Source organism: Rosa rugosa, chromosome 3 (genome assembly GCF_958449725.1).
Source record: "Rosa rugosa chromosome 3, drRosRugo1.1, whole genome shotgun sequence".
In the NCBI taxonomy this organism is placed as follows: Eukaryota; Viridiplantae; Streptophyta; class Magnoliopsida; order Rosales; family Rosaceae; genus Rosa; species Rosa rugosa.
In genome coordinates, this window is record NC_084822.1 from 10,580,798 (window position 1) to 10,605,819 (window position 25,022).

At 39.7% G+C, this 25,022-nt stretch overlaps 2 protein-coding genes and 1 non-coding gene across 4 annotated transcripts; all 3 read right to left on the reverse strand.

The window, feature by feature from the left end:
- Positions 1-10,701: 10,701 nt before the first annotated feature.
- LOC133740186 (protein PLANT CADMIUM RESISTANCE 2-like) lies at positions 10,702-13,242 on the reverse strand. Its single transcript, XM_062168107.1, has 4 exons — positions 12,896-13,242; positions 12,700-12,771; positions 12,211-12,423; positions 10,702-11,087 (listed from the first exon to the last, which is right to left on the reverse strand). The coding sequence occupies exons 1-4, from the start codon at positions 13,095-13,097 to the stop codon at positions 11,011-11,013; spliced, it is 564 nt and encodes a 187-aa protein (XP_062024091.1). The 5' UTR covers positions 13,098-13,242; the 3' UTR covers positions 10,702-11,010.
- Positions 13,243-17,375: 4,133 nt separating this feature from the next.
- TRNAR-ACG (transfer RNA arginine (anticodon ACG)) lies at positions 17,376-17,448 on the reverse strand. Its single transcript has one exon. It is a non-coding gene; the product is annotated as a tRNA-Arg (tRNA).
- A 1,018-nt stretch (positions 17,449-18,466) lies between these two features.
- Positions 18,467-21,411, reverse strand: LOC133740404 (uncharacterized). 2 transcript variants are annotated; one of them, XM_062168350.1, is made up of 5 exons: positions 21,020-21,411; positions 20,832-20,893; positions 19,481-19,704; positions 19,169-19,400; positions 18,467-19,064 (listed from the first exon to the last, which is right to left on the reverse strand). In XM_062168350.1, exons 3-5 carry the CDS (start codon positions 19,649-19,651, stop codon positions 18,604-18,606), a joined length of 864 nt encoding a protein of 287 aa, XP_062024334.1. In that variant the 5' UTR covers positions 19,652-19,704; positions 20,832-20,893; positions 21,020-21,411; the 3' UTR covers positions 18,467-18,603. The 2 variants fall into 2 exon arrangements, with proteins under 2 accessions (XP_062024334.1, XP_062024333.1); XM_062168349.1 differs by having other exon boundaries at positions 19,481-19,999.
- Between the last annotated feature and the right edge of the window lie 3,611 nt (positions 21,412-25,022).

Sequence of the window (25,022 nt, forward strand, 5' to 3'; positions counted from 1 at the left end):
GTCGATTCCAGGGCATTTTGTGAGAAGCCTTGCACCATAAGGCGAGATTACCATCTCTTTTTCTCATCACGCTTTCTAACGAAGACCCATTAGTCAACAGGTTTTATGTCAGGAGGTGTTGGCATTACTGGCTCAAAACCTCCCTCTTCGTTAGAGGATCCAACTTAACCTGGCTGCCAAATTTCTCTACGTTGGCATTTATTCATCAATGGAGCGTGGTTCTATATCATCGGACTCAACAAACTCATGTACAACGAAATGTGCAACTACATCATCAATTATGATGGAGTTTCTATCCCACGTCTCATGTACACTAGTGTACTTTTCAAAGAGCTCTATATTCTCAGGAATGAGTTCTGACGTTGAGGCGTCCCCCAACGATAACCATAACCCGGAATATTCTCATGAGACGGATTTTGAGTGTCGATGATCCAAGGATTAGGTTGTGCCAAAGCATCCTTCGAATCCACAGGCCTCCCACGCATCCTAGCTAGGGCCATGGCCTATAACGCCATAGTGTCACTCTCTTTGGCGTTGGCGCCATGCCTACCTCCGTGTGGGGTGGCGCTACGTCCTTTCGTAGGGACGTCCTTCCTTGAATGCATATTTGCAGCAGATGTGTGATCTCGTCACTTTAATGGGGATCGAGATGAGACATAGTGGGGACAGACTATGACAATTCCTGTCATTTTTGCTGAACATCCGTGTTCTTATCTCCCCCTAACGACGGGAAGACTGTCTCATCAAAGTGACATCCGCAAATCTAGCGGTAAGGAGATCGCCTAGCAAGGGCATTTAAGTGGCGGACGATTGGTGGAACCTCAAGTCCAACATAGTTGCCCATTCGTCTGTAAGGACCCATCATAGAGCGCTGTGGCGGCGCAATTGGCACATAAATGACACACTCAAATATGCGTAAGTACGATACTTGTACCCAGTCACTAGCTGTAACGCAGAGGTACATTGAGTGGCGGTGAGTCGTAGACGAATTAGCATAGCTGCATGCGATATTGCATCACCCCAAGCGGATATAAAGAGATTGGTGCGCAGTACCAATGTTCGGACTACCATCGTAGTCGTTTTCGCGAGACCATTTGGGTGTGTACATGGGGATATGATGTCCAACATCAGTCCCATTGCAATAACCATCGAAAGTCTTCGATGTAAACTCTCTAGCATCGTCAAGTCCAATTGACGGAATAGGATGATTTGGGGAGTGAGCTCGTTGTCATATGATATGTGCTAGGAGTGTAGCATAGGCAGCATTTACAAGTGGACAATGGCACAACACGTGACTAGCATGTTTGCGTGCCAACCAACATCATGCAATATTTAAATGTCCGCAAGTTGGTTGAATCAGTCCATAGAATCTCCTTGGATTCTATGTAAGAACAGAGTGAGTATTCTAGTATCCTTTGCATAGGACGGTCTCAGTCCTAATTTCCTTAAGAAATAGGCTTTCTAAAATGAGCGAGGGGCCTTAGAAGCAACCAACGAGGATTTTGGTTGGACCAGAGCGTCTGAAACGCTATTGGAAGCAAAGTTTGGTGATTGCATCATCACCTATGGCGCCATCACCATGGTAGGCACCATCCATGGCATCATGGATAAGAACTGTGCCAGCCCTAGGCTGGTGGTGGACGGTGGTGGTGCCAGAGGCAGCAGCGGTAGTCACACTTAGTCCAGGAATCAACCTTTGATTCATGCTTCATTTTGCTCGAAAGAAAGGATGTCCATGTGAAGTCTTTAGTAGACGGATCATCATATCATGACTAGGATGACCTATCTTGTCGTGACAAAGCCAATATGTGTCTAAATCCAAGAGATCTTCTCTCATGACTTTATTGGATTTAATAGCTCGAATAGTGACATAGAGTCCACTAGAGAGACACATATACTTCTCTAAGATGCGCCTTTGTTCGCAATCATTAGAAGTATTGCAAAAGAACTTATTTCCGTTCTCTACATGCGTTTTCGCATGGAATCCGTTGGCTATTCATAGGTGTGATTTGCCCTTGGAGCGTAGTGAGTTTCTGTGACAATAATCAAGGTGCCATTTGGCAGAGGGAACTTGGGCTATTCCATGTTCTTGAATTAATACTGATGGCCCAGCCATCGTAGTCACAAAATAATATGCTCATAATCAAAATAGAGTCATAATGAAAAGAACTCGAAATTTTATTCATAAGCCAACGGAGTTACATCATCGTTCTTTGACCAAGGAAAATCTAATCCAATAAACTAGCTAATGTAAAACAATGGCGGTCATCCAACTTCTTTTGGTAATTCCAATGCAAATGTGACCAGGTGAGTAGAGAGATGTCGGTGGGGCAAAGCTCTCTTAAGTACCACTTATCTCAAAACCTTCCTAGACATGACATAATTTACATTGAGTACGCCTACTTTGAAGAAAAATTAAACCATTGGCATCTACTAAAAAGTAATATGGCAATTGCCTACATCTCTTGGAAAATAAAAAGACTTAATCAAAATCGCCAGTTTCTGGGTCTTGATCCTTGTAGTCTTCCACCCTTAGATCGAGATCGCCATCTTGATCTTCTTGTTCCCATGTAATTTGCCTCCCTTGCTTCACGATACGTCTTGTACGCGTTTGCAACGTTTAGGGGTGCTGTACATGTCTTTGCCCAATGTTCAGTTGATCCACATCGAAAACAAACATCATTATGGTCAGGCTCCCTTGATCGAGGCGCCTTTGGGGCGCGAGTTGGACGACCATTGCTCTTGGTGGCGTTACCACCATGGTCGGAGGCTCCGCCTCTCTCTCTCTTCACAAGGTTCCGTGCACGCCACTCTTGGAGATTTCCTTCCTCTTTAGGGAGAGAATATGGACCAGAATTGTCCCTACTCTTAGGGTTTCGCTCCTTGCGTCCTCCCTTGGGGGCGCAACTATAGTCAGACTCCGGAATAGACTTGGTTCCCACGGGTCTAGCATTATAGTTCTTCACAAGGATATTGTCGTGCTTCTCAGCTACGTTCATGGCGCCAATGAGCTCATGAAACCTTGTGATACGTCCTGCATTCACATCAATTCGATAATTCTTTGAAATCATCAAGGTAGAGACGGGGAAGGTAGAAAGAGTTTTCTCGATCAACATTGTATCAGTTATGGTTTTGCCACAAAACTCCATCAAAGACTTGATACGAAGAGCTTCCGAGTTATAATCAAGCACAGACTTGAAATCACAAAAGCAGAGGCTATGCCATCTCACTTCTAAATCAGGAAGCAGGGAGTCACGAACGTTGCCAAATCACTGCTCAAGTTCTACCCATAGCTTTCTTGGGTCCTCCTCATTGAGGTATTCACTTTGGAGCGCGTCATTCATGTGCCTTGTCATGAGAATTATGGTTTTAGCTTGATTTTCTTCAAAAGCAGTAGCTTGCTCAATAGAAAGCACGTTTTGACTAGGCTCTTGGATAGTTTCCAAAAGTCCATCAGCCTTTAGATGTTAGCGCACATCTCGAACCCACCTATGGTATCCTGCGCCAGTTGTCTCCAGTGGAACAAAGTTCAACTTATTCAGGTTACTCATCCTGAAAAACAACACAAGATTAGGGTTAGTTTCGGAGCGAAAAAAGGCTACCACGAAAAACTATAAAATTTCTGAGCGTAGTTGCTTCCAAGAAATTAGGGATTTTCTTAGCGTAGTTGCTTCCAAGAAAATCTGATTCCAAGAGGGGTTTTGGATTAGATCGAAACAACGATGTATGTGGTCGATCGTTTTCTTCTCAACAAACTCTAAGTTTGGAGGGCTCTACAAGCTCTAAGCTTGGAGTGAGCACGAACCCCTACAGTTCGGCTTTTGGTCTCCCCTATGAAGAAGAAAGGAGGGTAGAAGAAGGGAAGTTGGAAGTCCCCGAGAAAAAGAAGAGAAAAGTAATAAAACTTCAAAATACGGGAACTTTTAGAAAAGTTTACCTTTAAAAGATGCCGGAATTCTTGACTGGAAAAGATGTTGAAGATGGCCGGAAAAAGGTTGCTGGAGGTCGCCGGAAAAGTGGCCGGAAATTGATGGCCGGAGGTGGTGGCAGGAGCAAGGCAGGGCGGTGCAAGGCAGTTGCGGAGGCTTGCGGGGGGCTGCTGCAAGGCTTGTGCAAGGTTACTGTAAGGGCTGTGCAAGGGTGCTCGGCAGGTGTAGGCGAGGGCTTGCAGGGGCTGCGCGCAGGTGTCGGCAGGTGTGCGGAAGGTTATCGGCAGGTGTGCAGGGCTCTCGGCAGGTGCACGTAGGGCTCTCGGCAGATGTGCGGAAGGCTGTGGGAGAGGCTTCAGTAGATGCTCGGTAGGGCTCGGCAGATCTCGGCAGATGCGTAGGGGCAGGCTCAGGGTAGGCACAAGGCAGGGGCCAGTTCAAATCCGACGGCCAGTTCAGGGGTTTTTCGGCCGGTTCTGGTGGTTCCGCCGCCGGTTCTGGGCTCCTTGGGACTAAGGCTTCAATATGTGGAGCGGTGGTTACCGGATTTTGAGGGTTACGAAATTAGGGTTTTCAAGGTTAGGGCTTCGTGCTGATAACGTGTTTTAGAGAAACTGAAATTGAGAGGAATTTGCTATGTATTCTCATTGATAATAGGGGTCTCTTTATATAGAGGATTACAATGCATAGAATCTCAATCATACAAGGAAAGTAACCTTACATTGAATAGGAATCTAGATCCTTCTAATGTAACTCTATTACCACTAGGTTAAGTAACCTAGAGTTTGAGCCAAACACAAATTAGAGATTTACTTGAACATATCATAATTATAAAATACTTTATATTTAAAAAACATAATTAAAAACAATAAAATAACATAGCATTTAAACTTATAGCCCTAAGGGTTGGAGATGGTAGAAATTATAACTGACAGGACCCGCCCCAAATTTCACCCTGAAATCCGAGGTGGCCCTGTGGGGCCCACCTTAGGAATAATTCTACCGAAATTTCAGCAGAGTCACTCCTAAAAATGGACTACCCAAAACCTGTAGAAACACATTCACACTTCTAAACAACCTTTGAAAAACTCCTGGAGCCACCCTGCTCCCAAAATCCGAACAACTCCACAATTTAGAGTATCAAATTATCCAAGTAACTCAAATTACAACCAAGTCATAGGTTACAATATTAATATAAAAGTCTCAAGGTTATCATAGTAGTCTAAAGTCACAAGAACAACGATAAACAAAGTAGGTTAGCAAGTAACCTACGAAGGATAGATAACAGCGGTGGTGCTACGCCTCAACTCCTAAAGCCGAATAGCTACACTGCGAACTAGGCATTTGAAACCGAAGGGCCTAGGGGAAAGTACATAAAAACATTAGCGTGAGTGGACAAGAATAAGTAATTATAAAGAAAATGGACTTTATGCTTGCCCACATTTATTCCTTTAAAAACTCGATGCATGCAACAATGAAGGAACACAAACCAACTGATGTTCAGCTCAAGAAAACCGACTAGCCCCGCTAGTCACAACAACCAATTAAAAATATTGAAACTCCGATACTCAAGAAAATAAGACCAGCCTCGCTGGTTAAGGGAAATCGGACTTGTCCCGCTAGTCAAAAATAATATAGTAAGTAGGGGAAGATGATAGTCATACGAATGAGCCTCCCAAGCTCGAGTGATAGTCTCCCAGGCTAAAGTACTCTCATACTCCCGTATATACCCTTACGCCACTAAGTATAGCGATTAGGATACTAGGCTTCAGCATTACTATCACAAAGACAGTAACCAGCGCCACAAAGGCGGACGGGCTTCTGTGATCCCATCATGTCGCCACAAAGGCGGACTCAATGCTAGCATGATAAAAATCACCCCAAGGTATGGCACAAGAAAACATGCATAACCGAAAATCCATAAATACATAAGGCTTCCCAATCTCTCGCAAATGAATTTCCAACGACGTGTCCCACACGCCAAGATAACTCAAGTTCAAAATCAGAAAGGCGAGACTAAATTATAAATCGTATATCAAAAACAAAACCAAATCCAAAATCATCATCAAGGCATTCCAAATGTCCAAACCAAAAGTCGATAAATAAATAAGAAATATAACTCCATCGAAAACCCCATTTCAAAAATCTCAAATCGACGAATAGAAATATAATTAATTCCGAAAACCACCTCGGAAAATAATTCATCGAAAATCAATATAAATCGTAAATTCAAATTCAAGCGTAGAAAACTCTCGTTCTAAAATCATGATGGAAAATCCTATCAAAATTCCAATAAACATTCAAAACCAAATAATATCCGAAACAAATTAATATGCTCAACGAATAGTATGATAAATAAGTAAAGCATTAGTTCAAGAAATAAATGCATGCATCATTACTTAAAACAAAAGTCCACTCACAGTATACGGCTAACGTGGTATCCAAGCGTAAGGATCCTCGTCAAGCGATGGGCCGGTACCTCGTCCTGTACACAATTATATTCCATAAACAACAATTTGACAAATAAATAACAAAACTCGAAAACCCTATGTCACGCCCCTGATTTTTAACAAAAATAAAAATCGATATATATAATCCCATAATTATACATGCGTGAACGTTCAGTCATCAATACAAATACCTGGAACATCTTTCCCTTAAACAAGTATATACTGATGCCCTGAACCAATCCAAGTTAATATACACTCGCTCCACAGAGTTATATATTACACAAATTTACGAATTAAATTGTCATCACAAAATAAAACGTAAATGCTCCTCAGAGCTTACTACATAGCGGAAGTCATACACTGGCAAAGCCAACAAAATTTGCTTCCTACCCGTTCTGCTGCCAACAAGCTACCTCAGCTTCAGCCACGATTTTCCTGACCTGCAGGATTAACCCCTACACCGTTTGAATGGTGCACCGGGGTTGCCAAACAACAAACCCGGTAAGCTTTTGCAAGCCCGTATGAGTAACTCATGAACATCAATCAACAACTCACATCAATCTACTTAAGGAACTCATGCAACCATGATTCCTTCTAACATTCCATATCCTTTCCACAGAAAGGACAACATGAGTCACCGCCGTGACAATGTTCTATTTGCTAACTTAACCATCAAGTAGAAATTCAAGCCTCATCTAGACAATTAAAGAAGAATACCATTGGAACTCTCCTTTAAACTACATACCTATGAGTCTCCAGCAACCTCGACCGTTACTCCCATAAGCTATCATGGCAGACAGACTAGAGCTCTATTGAAATCGTAATCACTCGTCCTACCAAGGACGTGATTACCTATTTCCTGCCTTGGTCACCATCTGCGACCTATCACCATCTGTGACATATGATTTCAGACCCCGTCTGATCATGAAATCAAACATCAAGGTTGCCACCTGCAACCTGTCACCATCTGTGACATATGACCTCCAGACCCCGTCCGGTCTCAAAGTCGAACGTTAAGTAAGTCACACCTGACCTAAAACGTTACTAACATCTAATCTCGGCTTTCCTTATCCCTGCTCACCATCTGTGACTCTTGGTACAAAGACCAATACATTTAAATGAGTCACGCTTGACTCACAAATGTAACATCAAACATCAATACATTTCAACAATAGAAAACATCTTTTTCCACAATATTGTTTCCATGAAAAGTCACATTCAACAATAATATAAGCATCATCATGCATATTATTCATCAAATACCATCCACAGGAATATATATATTTCACGTAAATATATATATATACGTAGTCATTCGCTCAGGAATGGCTACTAATACCAACTATAGTTTGCAGTTAAATAATTAACGCCAAAACAATAATGGTACTTCTGTTCATAAAGATCCTTGTGAGATTTACTCACCTCGAATTCCCGCTGCGTCTTCAACCAAGAACAAAGCGGCCAAATCCGCCAATTAACCATCCAAATACTTCGTCAAGTACCTACTCACAAACGGTCTCCACTTAGTAACGATTCACATTTGATTTAAGTCCGAAACCCCTGTTTTGAACTAAAATCCCCAAAGTGGCGCCAATCGAGGCAAAACCACATCCGAGACCTCCCAAGGTCACCGGAACACTTCCACGATCGATGTGTCCAAACCACAAGTCGATCGGATACTCAAATCCTCACGGATCGAATAAATTCATCGATATGAAACGATAAAAATCATAACAAATTCATTCGAACTCCAAAACTTTCATATTATATATCGAAACGCTCGTATCAACGAGTAGAAGACATATAATACCAGAAACAGTCCAATACGTGGCCGGAACGCCGCCACAGGAGGTGGCGCACCGCCGCCGACCAAAACTCATTATTTCACAAAACTCCCAACATCAAAAAGCTTCATCTAAGCATGCTTGTGAAATCTCATAACTAGCTCGAAGTCAGAAAACAACCATAAGGGATCGAAAACTACCTCACAAGCCGTGAACAGTAAACCAAACTGAGTTGATCGAGTTTTCACGTGTATCCTTCCAAACAACCACCACAGATCGCACAAGGAGGCTGCTGCGAACTCCCCAGGCAAAGGTTGAAGCGCCGCCGACGTTGGAAGCCGGAAAACCAATCGGGTCCAAGAACACCCAACTGCACCGCCTTGCAGCGCCGCCGTGGAGGAGAATCGAAGCTAGAGGACACCAGAGGGACGACCAGACGGAGGTGGCGAACTGATCTGGAGAGTTTTCGTCGCCGGAGACCGCCGCAGTTCGCCGGAAAAGTCGGGTCGGATCCGCCGGGTTCGGGTCGGGTCAGACGGAAAACTCAGATAGTGAAGGTATCGATCGAGAGAGAAAGAGAGAGAAAAAAAGGTTTCCGGAAATGGAAACTGAAAATTATGAAATTAATTTCTGATTTTCTCTATTTATACTAAAACGGAAACTTCTTCCGATAGCCATAACTTTCTCATACGAACTCCGATTCCCGCGTTCCGCATGTCCACGAACTCGTATCGACGCGCTCTACAACTTTCGTGAAGGAAGTTTCCCGAGAATCCCAACGTACAAAAAGTCAAACTTCACACGACCCCCTAAACTGTGAAATTCAAATAATTATACGGACGAAAACCATTCCACTTTACATACAATCTACGAATAAAGCACAATAACAATTATTCGTATAACTGGTCCATTATTAATTACCAAAATTAAATAACAGAAATCCAGGTCATCACACCCTATCTCCATTTCTTTCCGGATTCAAGCCAAACTCCAGCACTAATATCAATCCGTTGATTAAAGTATTCCATAGCGGAAACAAGGAAAATCCGAAGATTGGATTCCCACAAATCAACATCCGAAACTCCAAACTTCGAAAATTCACAATCAATGTCAAACTTCTCCAAAATTCACCAAAAATCACAAATCCAACCTCTATAACAAATATATGAATTAATTAGCTAAAAATTCGAAATTAAAAAGCTGCCCCACGTGCCGCCGCAGCCACCGTCACCAACTCCAATGGCCACCAAATTTTTGCAGCACCACCTACTCAACAAGCCTAACAATTTTCTCAACTGCAACAAATTCCAATTTTACCTTGAAGGGCTCCAATTTGGCTGGTGAACACGAGCCCAGAAATTTCAAAACCCTAGTTTCGAAATTTCTTCGATTCTGTCTCCACACCGCAAATCGAGGCAAAAGGCTTGGGGGAAAATGATCGACGGTTCGAGGCGCATCAATTGGACCAAGAATTGTCGTCGCAGACAACCGAAATCGGAAGGAAATGCCGAACTGCTATAGTAATCTTCTTAGCTTGAATTCTAGCTTCTCCGGCCAAATCGTCGTGACCCACGACCGCAGGCGTATAGGAGAGGAAGAGAGGAGTCGACCGCCACCCGGGGCTCGCCGTTTGGTGGCCGGACGACTGCAATTCAAAGGAGGAAAGAAAGGAGGCCGACACAGGGAAGAGAGGGAGAGGAAGAGAGAGAAAGTCGGGGGAGAGGAGAGAGAAGGAGAAAGAAAAGTTACCCGGCCACAGTAACTTTTCAAATTTATACCAACCTACCATGAACAGTAAATTTTGTATTTCGCTTATAACTTTCGCATACGAACTCTGATTTTTTACGTACCACATATGCACGCGCTCGGTTTAACGTCATCTACAACTTTCATGAATAACATTTTCTCAAATTTTGACTCGAACAAAAAGTCAACTTTTAGGGCCACCAAAAGTATTGAAACAAGGTAAAAAGTGAAAGTAGTTGTCGTTGACCGTCCAAATGACTAGTAAACGGGTAAATTGAGATACGGGACGTTACAATAACCCTTACTATTTGTGTGAATTATAATGATTATCCGGGGCTATTTTAGGCCTCCACAGCTTGTATTGACTCACACTTCTCAAGGACATGAGCTTCATCAAAGGCGATGAAGGATGTCCGTCATCCAACCACCAATAACCACCAGTTTCTCCATCTCGTACTCTGTGTAACCATACTACTAGCAAAACATAACATGTAGCACCACCACCACCACCACCATACAGAACTATTTAAAATCAATCGAAAAGGTTTTATTATCAATTTTATTCTTTATTTTTTCTTCTAATACTTGAAAATGACACTTCGAGCTAGTGAAATGTCCACACGATCCTGAATGAAGAAATTAGATATGGAAAACTCCTACCCATTAGTTTTTTCCTTAATTATTGAGTGAAAGCCAATGAAATATTTGTCAGTTATGTTCTATTTACAGTTGTTGAAAAAGTTAAGAGCCGAACAAAATCAATTATAACCGATGACTATAAAATACCGGAAATAAAACTAAAAGTGCATGGGAGCACCGATTGTTATTCATAGATGAAATATATAGTTACACAATGTAACTTGCCGTGATTGATATATAACTATCGTAGTCGACAAGCTATAATTTCAAATCATTCATTTGCTAGCTTGAACCTACCACCCAATTTTTTTTACACAACATATGTACATTTTTATTAAGATAGTACAACAAAGAACAAATGGGCAAACTCTCCAAACCAGCATTTAGTAGCAAGAGAATATCATAAAAAGAGTGTACAAGAACCGCTGCCATCTGCATATAATTTTTCTCTTGCCTCGTCATTTATCTTGTCATGCCTGGTGCCACAATCGGAGCTTGCGTAACTCCTCGCTTTTGTCTGTCCATGTTAGCTTCCCAACCTTCATTATTTTCCAACAAAACAACATATATTAATCGCCCAGAAATGTACCAACTAAAAGATCGATTAATAACTTAAAGAAACGATGTAGGTCAATGCATGGAGATCATTTCATTATGAAGTTTTAGTACAAACCCAGCAACATGTTCATATATATAATAACAACCCTAGATGACGACATAGGTTGCTATATGAAGATATCAAACGTGCAGAAGATGCTTACTGAGGCTCGAATTGACCTGGTCGTAGTCTTATTCTGCTGGAATTTGGAGTTGTTTTCTGATTTATGGTTACAAGTTGCATAAATAAGTCTGGATAAGTATAGTAATTGTTCCCTAGTTGAACAATTAGGCCTTATTGATAAAGATATTATCATATATTATCATATATTATCATTTTCCATGCTGAAAAATAATATTTTGCAGAAACTATCTGCTACTAAACAATGATGGATGGTCCCTTGATTAGGCCTTCAGGTTCTAATGGATTGAAAACAAGGTAGTATTGGTACATGCATAGGGTAAAGGTTATCATAATAGTTACTTAGTTAGAACATCAAACCCAAAATTAACTCGTAAAGCTTCACATTTTCGAGGTGGGATGTGCTCTCTGTAGTTTCTTATTTATTCCCAACTTATTTTTTTTTTCTGCACTACAGATATATAAAACTCATACCAGTTAAACCCATGATGAGCGTTCAACTCTACTTCTCCCAATTCCTAGACCTTTACCCCCTTCTAATGACCCTAACATGCCATGTTCAATCTAAAACCACTAGCTTCTCAAATATTATATTATATACTACAGTGGTCTAGTGGTATGAGTCTTCGATCTTTTTTTTAAATAGAACGTATTTGAGTTTGTCTCTTGTATTCATCTAATCTACTAATTGCTGTGTAATAGAAAATGGACTTACTATATTACTAATCTTATGAAATTAACTTGAGGGTCATGGTCAATATAATGTGAGATATATATTGAGATCGAGAAGTTAATCAAATAGCTAGTAGTATTCTTACGCTAACAAAAGAAGGTTTTTTTTTTTTTTTTTGGATAATAAGAAGGTAGTTAGTAAAAAAGAACAACAACAACAACAACCAAAAAGATGAGAAAGAAGGTATTACCTATTCCCATATCAAAACCACGATTCCTGAGCTCTCTGTACTCTTGACAAAGTGCACAAGTAGCACAGCAGAAATGAACTAGGCAATCCACACAAGGTGCTTCTTCCAAGTCGTACTGACCTCTCAACTTCGACCGATAGAAACACGAGTACAAGCAAGCAAGACCAGTAGTTGAAAGAAGAATCCCATAACAAGTTCCCTTTTGAGCACAAGCTGCAATACACACCAGCAATAAAACAGATTAATTAGACTAGACCATACAGAAAGGTCACACGCGCATAGCATATATATTGTTTTAGAATTTGACCATCCTACCCAAAATCAATTGGCAATGGGTGGAGAGATTCAAAATATTTATTGCGACGCAAAACTTTAAACTTCACATGTGACAGGACTAAAGCCAAACACGTGAAGCATGTCTAGCCTAACCCTGAGCTAAGACATGGATTGTTTACTCTAATACCAAGTAGAGGTTAAGTGGCTGCTTACATGAGGAACCTTGATCCACTATCTCAGCTATCTGGCCGAATGTGATGCAAGGGCAAAAGAAAGTGATCAGACCTTCAAAATTGATCAAATGGAAACCAGTATTTCGTTAGAAACAAAAAGTAACAAAATCAATGATCAAGACTAACCATATACATACACATATATATACTATAGACGACGACTCCCTTTCACTTACAATTTGCAGGATCATCACAACAATGGCAAAGACCACTTGACCACTCCCCTCCTACATGACGAGCAGACCGCACCGTACTTACTACATATGGAGGAGCATAGACTCTTGGTGCACCATGAGGACTCAAAGCTGGAACATGTCCTGGAATATGGTGATCATGATCACCTACATATTTCTCATGGTCAGGAGCTGTAGGATACATTTTTGGGCTAGCTACTTAATCGACTTAGTGCCTATTCTATGTAATGATTTGAGTTTGCATTTTGAGTACTAGTTATTCCTAACTATATATATAACAGGCCTGTAGCTATAGGAGGTGTGGATAGAAGTTTGGTGGAAGCAGCCATAGGCTTAAATAAATATATTCATCTGATATAGACAACCTAGAATTGTTGAATCTATTGGAAAATAAAGCTTATTGAGAAATTTTAACAAACGGTTGGGGGGCAAAAATGCAAAGTTGAAGTACCCCAATTGTCCGATTCATGAAGTTGTTTAGAATCTTCAGTGAGACAAGTGGCTCAGAGACTTGGACTATGGTGCATTGACTTGAGCTTTGTTTATGTTTATGTTTAGAGAAAAATTCAGTCACCGTCCCCACAATATGCTGTCAAGGCCAATTTGATATCCGAACTCTCAAAAGAATCAATGTGATACCCAAAGACCTAAATTGGCATCAACGTGATACTTCCGTAAAAAATTTCTAACGGCTCCGTCTGTTTGCTGACGTGGCAAGCACGTGGATCCCAAAAAAATGTGAAATGACCAATTTACCCCTGTTTTAATTATTTTTTTTCTTTTCATTTCTTTTCATTTCTTCTTCTTCTTCTTCTTTTTTACAACATAAAAAATCAATTCCATTCCACTAATTTAACAATCCATACAGAGTAATCTCTCAGTATCCAACTCTGCAAATTCTCATCATTCTGGTTCCTAAGACTTCATGTTATAAACAATTAAACCAAACATCTTATCCTCGTCCTTCATATCAACAAGAGCAAAGCTGATCTTCTATGCTGAAACAGAGATGACCCAAATCTGGAGGAATCATCCCACTTCTACAGTTCTCAAATCAAAGCTCCATAGTTCCAGTTCTCAATCCAACAAATAAGTATGAATACAAAAAACAATCCAAAGCAGCTATAGTTCTTAGACCCTTGAGTAACACAGTTTATCCTTCCGATCATCCAATTCTTATCATTCTTGAATTCAGGTTTAACCAACAACCAAAATCGTACTAAGAGGTTTCTTTATGATAAGAAATTAACTGAAGAACATCAATTGATCAATACACCACATCAAACTTCGAACACACACAGTAGCCTCAAAATCCCCAAAATTCCAATTCGTCCAATCATAATCAAAACTGAAAATTGATGGCACAATCATGTAGAGCTCGACAAATAGAGGAACACCAATACCTTATTTATCGTCAACAGTTGCCGGAAAACACATAACATGACCGGAAAACTCAGAAACTTCTCCCATTTGATTCTCTCTTTCAAGTTAATGGATGGACACAAAGATACCACAGGCTTCTTCACCTTGCCAAGACGAAGCTACTACCACCGGTCTCGCTTGCAGCCGTGGCCGGAGTCGGAAAATAGGTCGAAGAACCCGAGAAGCTTTCGGGCACAATCATGTAGAGCTCGACAAATAGAGGAACACCAATACCTTATTTATCGTCAACAGTTGCCGGAAAACACATAACATGACCGGAAAACTCAGAAACTTCTCCCATTTGATTCTCTCTTTCAAGTTAATGGATGGACACAAAGATACCACAGGCTTCTTCACCTTGCCAAGACGAAGCTACTACCACCGGTCTCGCTTGCAGCCGTGGCCGGAGTCGGAAAATAGGTCGAAGAACCCGAGAAGCTTTCGGGCTTCTATTCTCTGTCACCGGAGCTTGTCTGTGAAAACCAAAGCCACAGGGATGACAACAATGAACCAGAATATTAACCAAGAGTTTCTACTTTGCTGCTTGAGGAAGAGAGCAACCAAGAGTTTGAGGCTCTTCGATTGACAACCCAGAAAGTAAAGCCCAAACAGATCGATTAGAACCTTGCTCCGTCGTCTTCGATCTTGTCTCCGCCGCCTCCTCCAGTGGGAAACAACGGCGTCGTTTTGGGGATGGTGATCCTCGTCGTCTTCTGAATCGACGGCTGCGGTGGCATCGTCGTCGTCGATGTTGGTGTCCGAATCGACTGGTCGTGGAGGAGTACCAATAGCTGCTATGGATATAAAGGCATGAAAAACCCAAAACCCAGAAAAACCAGAACCAAGAGAGAGGAGAGAGAGAGAGAGAGAGATGGAGCTTTGTGCTCCATTCTGTTTTTTTTTTTTTTTTTTAATTAGTTAGTAGTAAAAGACTATTCTACCCTTCCATATAGGATCCACGTGTTTGCCACGTCAGCAGACAAACGGAGCCGTTTGAGATTTTGGACGGAAGTATCACGTTGATGTCAAAATAGGTCTTTGGGTATCACATTGATACTTTTGAGAATTCGGGTATCAAATTGGCCTTGACAACATAGTTTGGGGACGGTGACTGAATTTTTCTCTTATGTTTATGTTAGCAAAAATGCGTTCCTCGTCATTCGCCGAGTTATGTTTATGTTTATTTTGTCTGTCACAAATGACGTCAGCCAGTTTGAGACTTTGAATTGCAGTAAGACGTACTATAAGTTCATATATGAAAATATATGAAAGAAAGATGAAAGGTGTCCATATAAGTTCGAGTCACCATGGGGTAGCAAAAGATTTCACTTATTCTCTTTTTATTGAAGAAAAAGAAAAAAGAAAAAAATACTTCCAAGAAAAACATGCAACGGTCTCTCAAAATCACAAAATTATATTTTCTCTCTTCAAGGAAAATGATCAAAAAAAAATTATGAAAGAGGACTTCTCAAGAGTACTACAAATAATAATAAAAAAAAAAGCTAGCCAAAGAAACAAATGACTTGCTAAAAGATTTAGCTTCATAGAACACGTCATTTTCCTAGAAATATTGTAAATAGCTACTCCGCAAGCTAATTTAGTATGGTCGGCTGGATAAGTTCCTTTTTACAAGGAAAAAAGAAACTCGAGTATCTTCATCCAATGCATCAGAATTGGTGTCTTTATATCAATCACAATCAAAGAGAGTTAATGATGCATTGATTCTCACTTTCTTTTGGTATTCCTTATCTTTCACTTTCCTTGAAATTTTGGTATTTTGAAATAGTGGGGGATTGTTGGAATTTAGTTAGAATATTTCAAATACCTGCTATTTTTAAAACCTCATTTGAACCGTTATTTGCAGATAGTAATAGCCATTAATTCTTTTTGTGTCATTAACTCTCTTTGATTGTGATTGATATAAAGATTTCATCAGTTTTATTCATATACCATTCATTTGGTCAAATTAACTCTGCAATTATATGGGTTCATTCCTTATTTGATACCTTCTGTTTTTGATTCTTCCTAATCAATGTCATAATATTCCTTTCGGTTACATAAGTTACATAGCTTGATTGCTATTGTTAATTTGTCATCGCATTGATCATTCCTGCCATATATGTAATCCCTAGCTTTCCAAATAAAAACATACAACAAAAATTCAATCTCCTTTGTTTCCTTTCCGAGCTTAAAGTATTCGTGTGTTTCCTTTAATTTATCTATTCCACCAAAAGAAAGTTTCAAGCTGTTCGATACGATCCAAGTATTGCGAGTGTACGCCTACAAGGATCGAGGTTGTTGTACCCTGGAGCCTGGAGGGTAGGGCGCCACAAACCTGCTACACCGAGACATTGTCTCCGAGGGGCGAAATCTACTCTTAAGGGCAGTGTTTACACGCCTCAACCTTAAACTCTTTTTGAATGATGTGTTCCTTGGAAACCTACAATTGAAGAGATAAGTCTTATAATTCTTGTTATTTTAATCTATATGACAATAAAATAATGATAATTATTTATTATTAATATATATTGTATTTTTGAGATTTTGTAGGAGAATCAAAATCTGGTGACGGAAGTAGCATCCATCGACCAAATTTCCAACAATACATTCATCAAGTTTAGCTTCTCTGACTTCTCTCCAATAGAGTCTGTTTTGGCTGGAAAATTATATGATACTTGATGTGAGATTTTATTATCAAAATGCAACTTTCAATAAGCAAATTGTAAAAAAAAAAAAGGAATCTAGCTAGTAATTAAGAATTGAAAAATTGTTGTGCTGTTGACCCTAGAAGAGGACCCCAGAACTGTGTTCTTCCTTAAGAATAATCCTTGCTTTCACACCTGATAATTTGGTAGGAAATTGTTGTACTGTTGTTGTCCAAGTGGGTATTTAACACAGTCAAGTATAATCCTTTTTTTTTTTTTTTTTTGATGGCAAGTCAAGTATAATCCATTGCTTTTAGTCAATTATGACAAAAACCAAAATTGTGCTAAAAAACAAAAACAGAATGGTTAAAAAATAAATTAAAAGACAATCTTCACGACTCCACTGGGGATCGAACCCAGAATCTCTGGTTTCGTAGACCAGCGCCTTATCCATTGGGCCATGGAGTCACTTTGGAAGACATGGCGAAGAAAATGTTTATAAGATCCTTAATTCAATGTTGGTGGACCAAGTTGATATTGAATTTAACTCGTTAATCGATTTTGAGCTGTGGTATGCTCAGCTCTTAAGCTTGTGATGGACCGCTACAAGTCACAGAGTGGAAGAGATTAAGATTTTCTTGCTTCTTGTAAGGACATGCCGCGTGATGTAATCCCGTTGTGCATGAGATTGCTCGATATGCTATACATGTCGACGGTGCGTGTGTTTGGTTAGAGGTAGGCCGCCAGGGCGCTACATATGAGTGTATTGCAAATGACCCACTCGTAACTAAACATCGTGTTTAATGGACAAACCTCTCACATACTATGCATGTGGTGAGTCAGGTATTGAAGAGAAAGTAAAGTGGGAGAAAAATGTGTTGTGTTAAGTATAAAGTCATAAAAACAATCCAAGCAAACCCAAACTCAAACTCGAAAAAAACAAAAAAAAATATTAGACTGCTCTTAAATCAGAACTAAATTCTATATTGACGTTCGGTTCGGCTCTACCAATCACGCACCTGTTCAGTAAATTTTCTGCTCAACTGTTATTGGAACTGAGGCCTCATTTGGTTCATTGGAAAGAAAATTGATTATTTGGTCTTTCCTATGAGCATGGAAAAATAAATTTCTTATTAGTTTCCCCACCAATGTTTGGGAACGCCCGGGAAGTAATTGAAAAATGTATTTTACTTTCATTTCCAATATTTAATTTGTGCGTGAATAGGAAGGAAGATATGTAACATAAATTTTTCAATTCGATCTTTCCTTATTATCAAAACATAAGGGCGCGTCCTGTAACGTTTTGCAAAACAATTTTTTAAAAACTGTTTTGTAAAACAAAAACAGGAAATTAAATTCTGTATTTTCTGGATTTGAGAATGCGTTCGGTGGCTAAATTTTCAAAATAGTTTTCTAAAAATGAAAAACAGAAAACGCGTCTGGTATGAAAATTTTAAATGTGACAAATTTACTTTAAGAAATAAAGTAACTGATTAATTTAAAATTAATTCCTCAAAATATTCAAAACAAAGTTGTCATATCATCATACAATCCAAACTTTGTCGAAAAAAATCATACAATCCAAATAAAAATTGCATTAAAAATTGATTATCACCTAACAATCTAAGGGTGAGGGATAAAATCTTGCCACAAGTCTTCTGCAATTTCATTTCTAACATTAGTCATCTGTGCAAGGTTCTCTTGTGACATATCTAAGTTCGTTGGTGTATTGTTTTCCTCCTCAAAAATCATATCTTCTACATCAAAAGCTTCAAACAATCTGTCACGACGAGCTTCCTTCCGAATAAAATTGTGTAAAACACAACATGCAATAGGTATACGTCGTTGCCTTCTTGGAGGATAATTAGGCATATATTTTAAAATTGGAAAACGCGCTTTCAATACACCAAAACATCGCTCAATTACATTTCGCAATGAAGAATGTCTGTAGTTGAACAATTCCCTAGGGCCTCTCGGTGTACGACGAGGTCCTCTGTAATCACGCAAATGATACCGCTCACCTCGATAAGGAGCTAAGAATCCTGGCATGTTTGTGTATCCAGCATCCACAACATAATAATATCCTGTTTTTTTTTTTTCAAAATTATTTTGTGCATGTCAAAATCAAAGTAAAGCATATGTATTTTTAGTTTAGACAGCCACAAAAAAAAGTTACGTGGTTTATTACCTTCATTTGGAAATGGAAATTTATTTTCTGGCCTGGTCACTGCATCTGCAAAGATCCTAGAATCATTTGCAGTCCCTTCCCATCCAGTGTAAACAAAGGTGAACATCATGTCAAAAGAGCATGCACACATGACATTTTGGGTAACAAGAACCTTCCTACCACGATATGAAGTTTGTTTCTGAGCTGGAGCCCATGCAGCGACATGTGTTCCATCAATTGCCCCAATACATTTCTGTCATAAAATAAATAAATATTAGGGAGCAAATAAAACAAAATAAAACACAAATAACTTCATTCATAATAATTCTTTACCTCAAAATATGGATAAAACTTTGGATTGTTCAAAATTTCAGGAGGTGTTTCTCCTTGACTTTGAGGACGTATAATCTGTGGTGATAACATACACAAGGCTGCTAATACACGCTTAAACTGTCGATGAATAGTGTCCTTTGATCGTTGAAAGCGCTCAGCAGCCATTCTCATACGCTCACTATGAGATACTATATATAAGAAAATCGCCACGGCTTCTTGGACACCTATATGTCGATCATCTTCTAATAACTTTAAACTCTTAAGCGTGCAACACAACCTTTGAAATACATGTTTATCCATGCGAAATGAGTCATATATTCTATCTGGATGTCCATTCAGCAACTCTTGCACATATTCAGCTCCAGATAAAATCGATGTATGGCAAGGAACCTTGTCTATGTATGAAGACCAATAATCATAAATGTTCATACAAATGATCATGTGTTGTGCCATTTCGTCTAGTTCTGAAGAACTATCCGAGTCACTATCTTCCATGTCTATAATCATCTTTAGTACCTACTAAAAAAATTCAAACAAATAGTGAATTCAAACAAGAAAATTAATAAATATGTTTCTACCATGCAAGGGAACGGCAGAGTCCATACAAATCATGAAACAAATATACATACATTCCATGAAGCCAAATGCATAGTTTCCATCAACCAAGCAATCTCATAAATTCATATGTGTCCAAATTACATATCAAAAACACCTTTTTGAATAAACTATCTTGGGGATTAGTATTATCTGACACATTTGACAAACTGAAGATCCTTGGTTTTGTTTTGTAACATGCTGGGCTTAATCTAATAACAGAAAAATCTTGCTCTTGACACACTATGTCAGGAACTAAGAGATGACATAAGGACGAGTGTTCACATATCAAATAAGAAGGATTGTAAGCAAATAAGAAATAGTATTATTGCTATCAAATCATATTATTATTGTGAGGCATATTTCTGGACAAAGCTTTTTCAATGAATAGAGAGCAGCCTTTCAGAATCAACATAAACAATGACTTATAACTTGGCACTAATGAGACAATATCAAAATAACCAAGCAGAACAATGACAAGAATCAAGTACAACGAATCAAATGTAATTCAAAGCTCCAGCAAAGACCAATATATATAGGATATATAAACTAAATCAAATGTACTTCAAAGTTCCAGCCAACGAATCAAATGTACTTCAAAGTTAGTCCATAATATAAATGGTAATCATATGATATATATCCACTTTGAACAAAAGAACAAAAGAACAGTCAATAGAACAAAAGAACAGCCCAAAAAAAATCCAAATCATGTTCCAAGCTATCTAAAAAAACCCCTAAACAAAAAGCAAAAGAATACCAGGAGCAGTAGCGTCAAAACGAGTGTGGGTAGAGAGGCCGCCTTTGCTTCTGTCTTCCTACCTAGTTTTGGCAGTAACACATCAGTAAATTCATAAAATTTAACAAAGATTGACATGTTTTCGACAGCAAATTCAGAATGAGGGAAAGATTGAAGTAAATTCAAGATTTAGGAGAAGACTATCATACCTAGAGCAGTAGAGTCCAAACGAAGCTCTGCTTCCTGGAGAAGATGAACGCGACTAGATATGGATTGTCAGAGAACAATGAATCGATGAATATATAGAGCCTTTGGGCAAAACTTTGCCGCGCTCTCATCCCGCGCTGCAATCTTTTACGGAAACAAGAAATCCCGCTCTTCTCTTTCAGCATCCCGCGTTTCACAAATTTAGGATTCTATTTTCAAAGAATGAAGGATACGCTGATATATCGTTTTGGAAAATATAGACTAAAATTGATTCTGTATTTAAGATAGAGTTTTCATCGGATTAGGAATTCAATCTGCCAGACGCGTTCTACGGCTGTTTTAGGATTTGTAAAACAGAAAACTGTTTCCAAAAACAATACCGAACGCGCCCTAAACAATTCAAGATTCAAAAATTTTTTGTATAAAATTGGTAAAAATAACCTTTAAAATGATTTTTAGAGTAGGAAATTAATGTGCAATTAATGCAGGAAAAATATGAGGGAAAATAAGTTTTTTTTTCTTTGAAAGGGGGATGATGTGACTGCCCTCAAGTCTTGATTAATGAAACTGCAGAATACATGGAGGGACATAGAGCCTAAACGCCACAGTATAATAAGCATATAGAGAACATTCTAAAATAATACCAAAAGTTTCTACAAAATCTAAGTATTCTAAAAAAGTTTCTACAAAATCTACGTATTCTAACTTGCACCAACTAGCAACGAGTGCACAAGTGGCTACTCCATTTGTTTTAACAGAGCGGTGACATAACGGAAAGATAACTTTGTCACGAAGAAGCATAATTACAAATAGCACAACTTTCCTATTATGTTGCCGCATGGAAATAAATCCGGCAACACTCCATTTCATCTTACCACTAGGAGGTTGCGTCCATTCGATCAAGTAAATGGCTAGCCGCCTCGCTAGGCCAGACAAGAAACATAAAGTGTGCAATCTAGGACAGAGCCCACTTCGCCCTACCAAAAAATAATACGGACTTATTACCGGCATATAGTCACGTCTAATTAAAGGTAAAAAATAATAAAACATAAAAGCAAATGAGTTTGGGCCAAAAGCCAAAACCCAAGCCCAAAAGTCTGTTGAATATTCTAGACATGTGACTTTTAGGTTCTCCCATAAAGATAATAATTGTGTAGAGAGTAGAGACTCATATGCAAGTTTCTTGGGAGATTCATGCAGTTGGAAGGTTCATAAAGGAGTCAACAATTGCAAGTGGGTTAATGATGGTGGAGCATGAATGAAGTCTGTTGAATATTCTAGACATGTGACTTTTAGGTTCTCCCATAAAGATAATAATTGTCTCTATACATTCCTATGAAGGAATCAATAATTGCAAGTGGGTTAATGATGGTGGAGCATGAATGAGCATTTAATGAAGTCATCTAAAGGTTTCCTCCTTTGTCAATATAATGAGAGGTCATTTGCTCATTCTAGTGATCTAATCTTATCCAAGTTGAGAGTGTAGTAGTTGTTAGGTAGCAAAACAAGTGTGAGAGAGTTTCCTTCAATGAAAATTATTCTATGCACCGACGATGCAAATAACCCAACACTTATAAGATGATCTCAACTCTTGATATTTATAATTAATATTTTATTAATAACCTAAAAGTGTATTTAATATAATCTAACCATCCATTTATGTCGGTGCAAGTGTACGTCGGTGCACTGAATACTCCCTAGTGTTCTTGAAGTTGTGTATCTCTTATACCCACCTATTATTTCATAGTAGAATCCGGTGTTCCATTTCCTTTACTCTTTTATTTCTTTGCATATTTATCCTTTTGTGGTTCGAGTCGTTACTTCCATTCTATTACTTTTTCCAACATAGTCATCAAGTCCAAATCGGAATTGCATTCTGCCGATATCTCTACGCCTCCATCTCGCACGAGGAGATTCCGGCCATCCCATCTCTGGCAGCAAGCCCGCCGCCTCCTACTTGGCACCGAGTAGCTGCTGATCGTTCCTCCACCCCTCTATCATCCCCATCGTGCGGGCAAGAAGCACTGCACCTCTCAACCACCCTCTTCCTCCGTGTGACTCCAAACATCCCAAACCAAATCCAAACCCTCTGATCGGATCTGAGTAAATTAGAGCCCAAACTCGCCGCCACCCCTAAACCACCTGGCAGCCTTACCTCTCGCCGTCCACGCTTCAATCTTGGCGAGAACGACACCAGCCACACTCGCCTACCTCCTAATCAACGCCACCTTTCCCCGCCAAGATCTCCATGCGATCTTGACACCAGATTCATCACCACGTATCCTGCAATCCGACTGGGCCTATTCCAGAACCGCCTGACAATGGACACAAGGTCCACTTTGGCTTGTCTGACGCCGAAAGTGCTCTCTAACCTAGACATGCTTGGTCATTCCCTGACAAAGTGATGTCATGTCTGTATCTTTATAATCGTATTCTTGTGTTTGGGATAGTTAGGATTGATACCTTTAAAAAGTTCTATATTCTTATAGTGTGGGAGGACTTACTTTCCACCCTATTTTATTTTCATGGAGGAAAATTGTTTTCCATTCTGCTAACCAAATCAGAATCTAAGTGTTTGGCTCCAATTTTGTTGCAGCTGGTCAACAGTCTCTTTTCTGCGCGGGCGTGCCAGCACTGTTCGGCTGCGGTCGTCGGGGGTGTCCCTTGACCTGACTTCTATCAAGCGATTGTAGACGAGGAGAGCACCAACCTCGTCGTGGGATTCTTTGTGCCTCGTGGTGAGGACTTTGCTGAAGTTTCTTCTTGTTCACAAGTCGATACTCAATATTGCAGATTGAGCAGAGCGAAATCACCGGGAAGTATTGAGATCTTGCTAAAGCGTGACTTTAGCTTGGCTGGGTTGCTAGGGCGTTACCCTTGCTTGGCTGGTTCTGTAACCGTTGTGGTCGCGGCACTACCGTCGGCTCCCGAGGAGACTAGGACCGAAGCACGTTGACAGAGGGTTTGGTGGCACTGAAAGTCGGCTTCTGAGAAGACTAGGACTAGGAGTGTGATCACCGATAAGAGAAAGAGAATGAGAGGAGTTGCTCTTAGAGAGGTTGCTCTAGAGAGAACTTAGATCATCTTAGAGATGTTTTGATTTGTGTTGGTCTTCCCATACTTGTTGTAGCCTCTATATATAGGCTACCAAGCAACACTATTTGGCCTTAAACAACTCATAATGGGTTAGGTTTTAGCACTTAAACATTAATGGAATGTTAGGTTTAAGCACTTAAAACACTAATGGAATGTTAGGTTTAAGCACTTAAACACTAATGGAATGTTAGGTTTAAGCACTTACTGCTCTAATTTTGCTGCAGCTATATCTCCACCAAGAACTCAAAATGGGCCTTCGACCTCTTCACATCAAATGATCCACAATGAGTGTAGATCATTGTGGCAAATTTTCAGAGCTTTCTTCCATGTGGTTGGGCCGGAAACGCTGCTGGACCTCTTACAGGAGCCAATGTCAGTATTGCTTTTGCAGAAAATTGGACTGATTGTTTGAAGGCCTTCCACTCAAAACTAGCTCTGGCACTCTTCATAAGAAATGATCCTTGGGCTATCTAGAATGGATCTGCAGTTCATTTAGAGTTTATTTGGTCAGGCGGCCGCTCCTTCTGTTTAGTTCGGTTTCTCCTAGCCGAAGTAGGAAAATGTGCTAAAGTTGACTTTTCATGCTTCCATAGTAGGCTTTATTTAGCCTCTAAATATATATTTCGAACTTGTCGACAATATATAGCTTGAGCCACTGACATTGGCTCAATTTCTCCAACACGTGCCTTGTCAGGCCAAAATGCTCATTTTGGGTACAAACATTGCCCCCCAGACCTCGAAGTCAAAGGTCTTCGTCTTGACTGAAGAGGTCTTGAATCAGCACTGCTCTTATAAATGTTGTTGCTCCAAAAGCCACTGGTATAGGCTTGACTGATTCCATATAGGCCTCTAAATAGGCCATAAAGCTTGAATGCCACAATCTGGATTGCCTTTATCATGAACTGACGC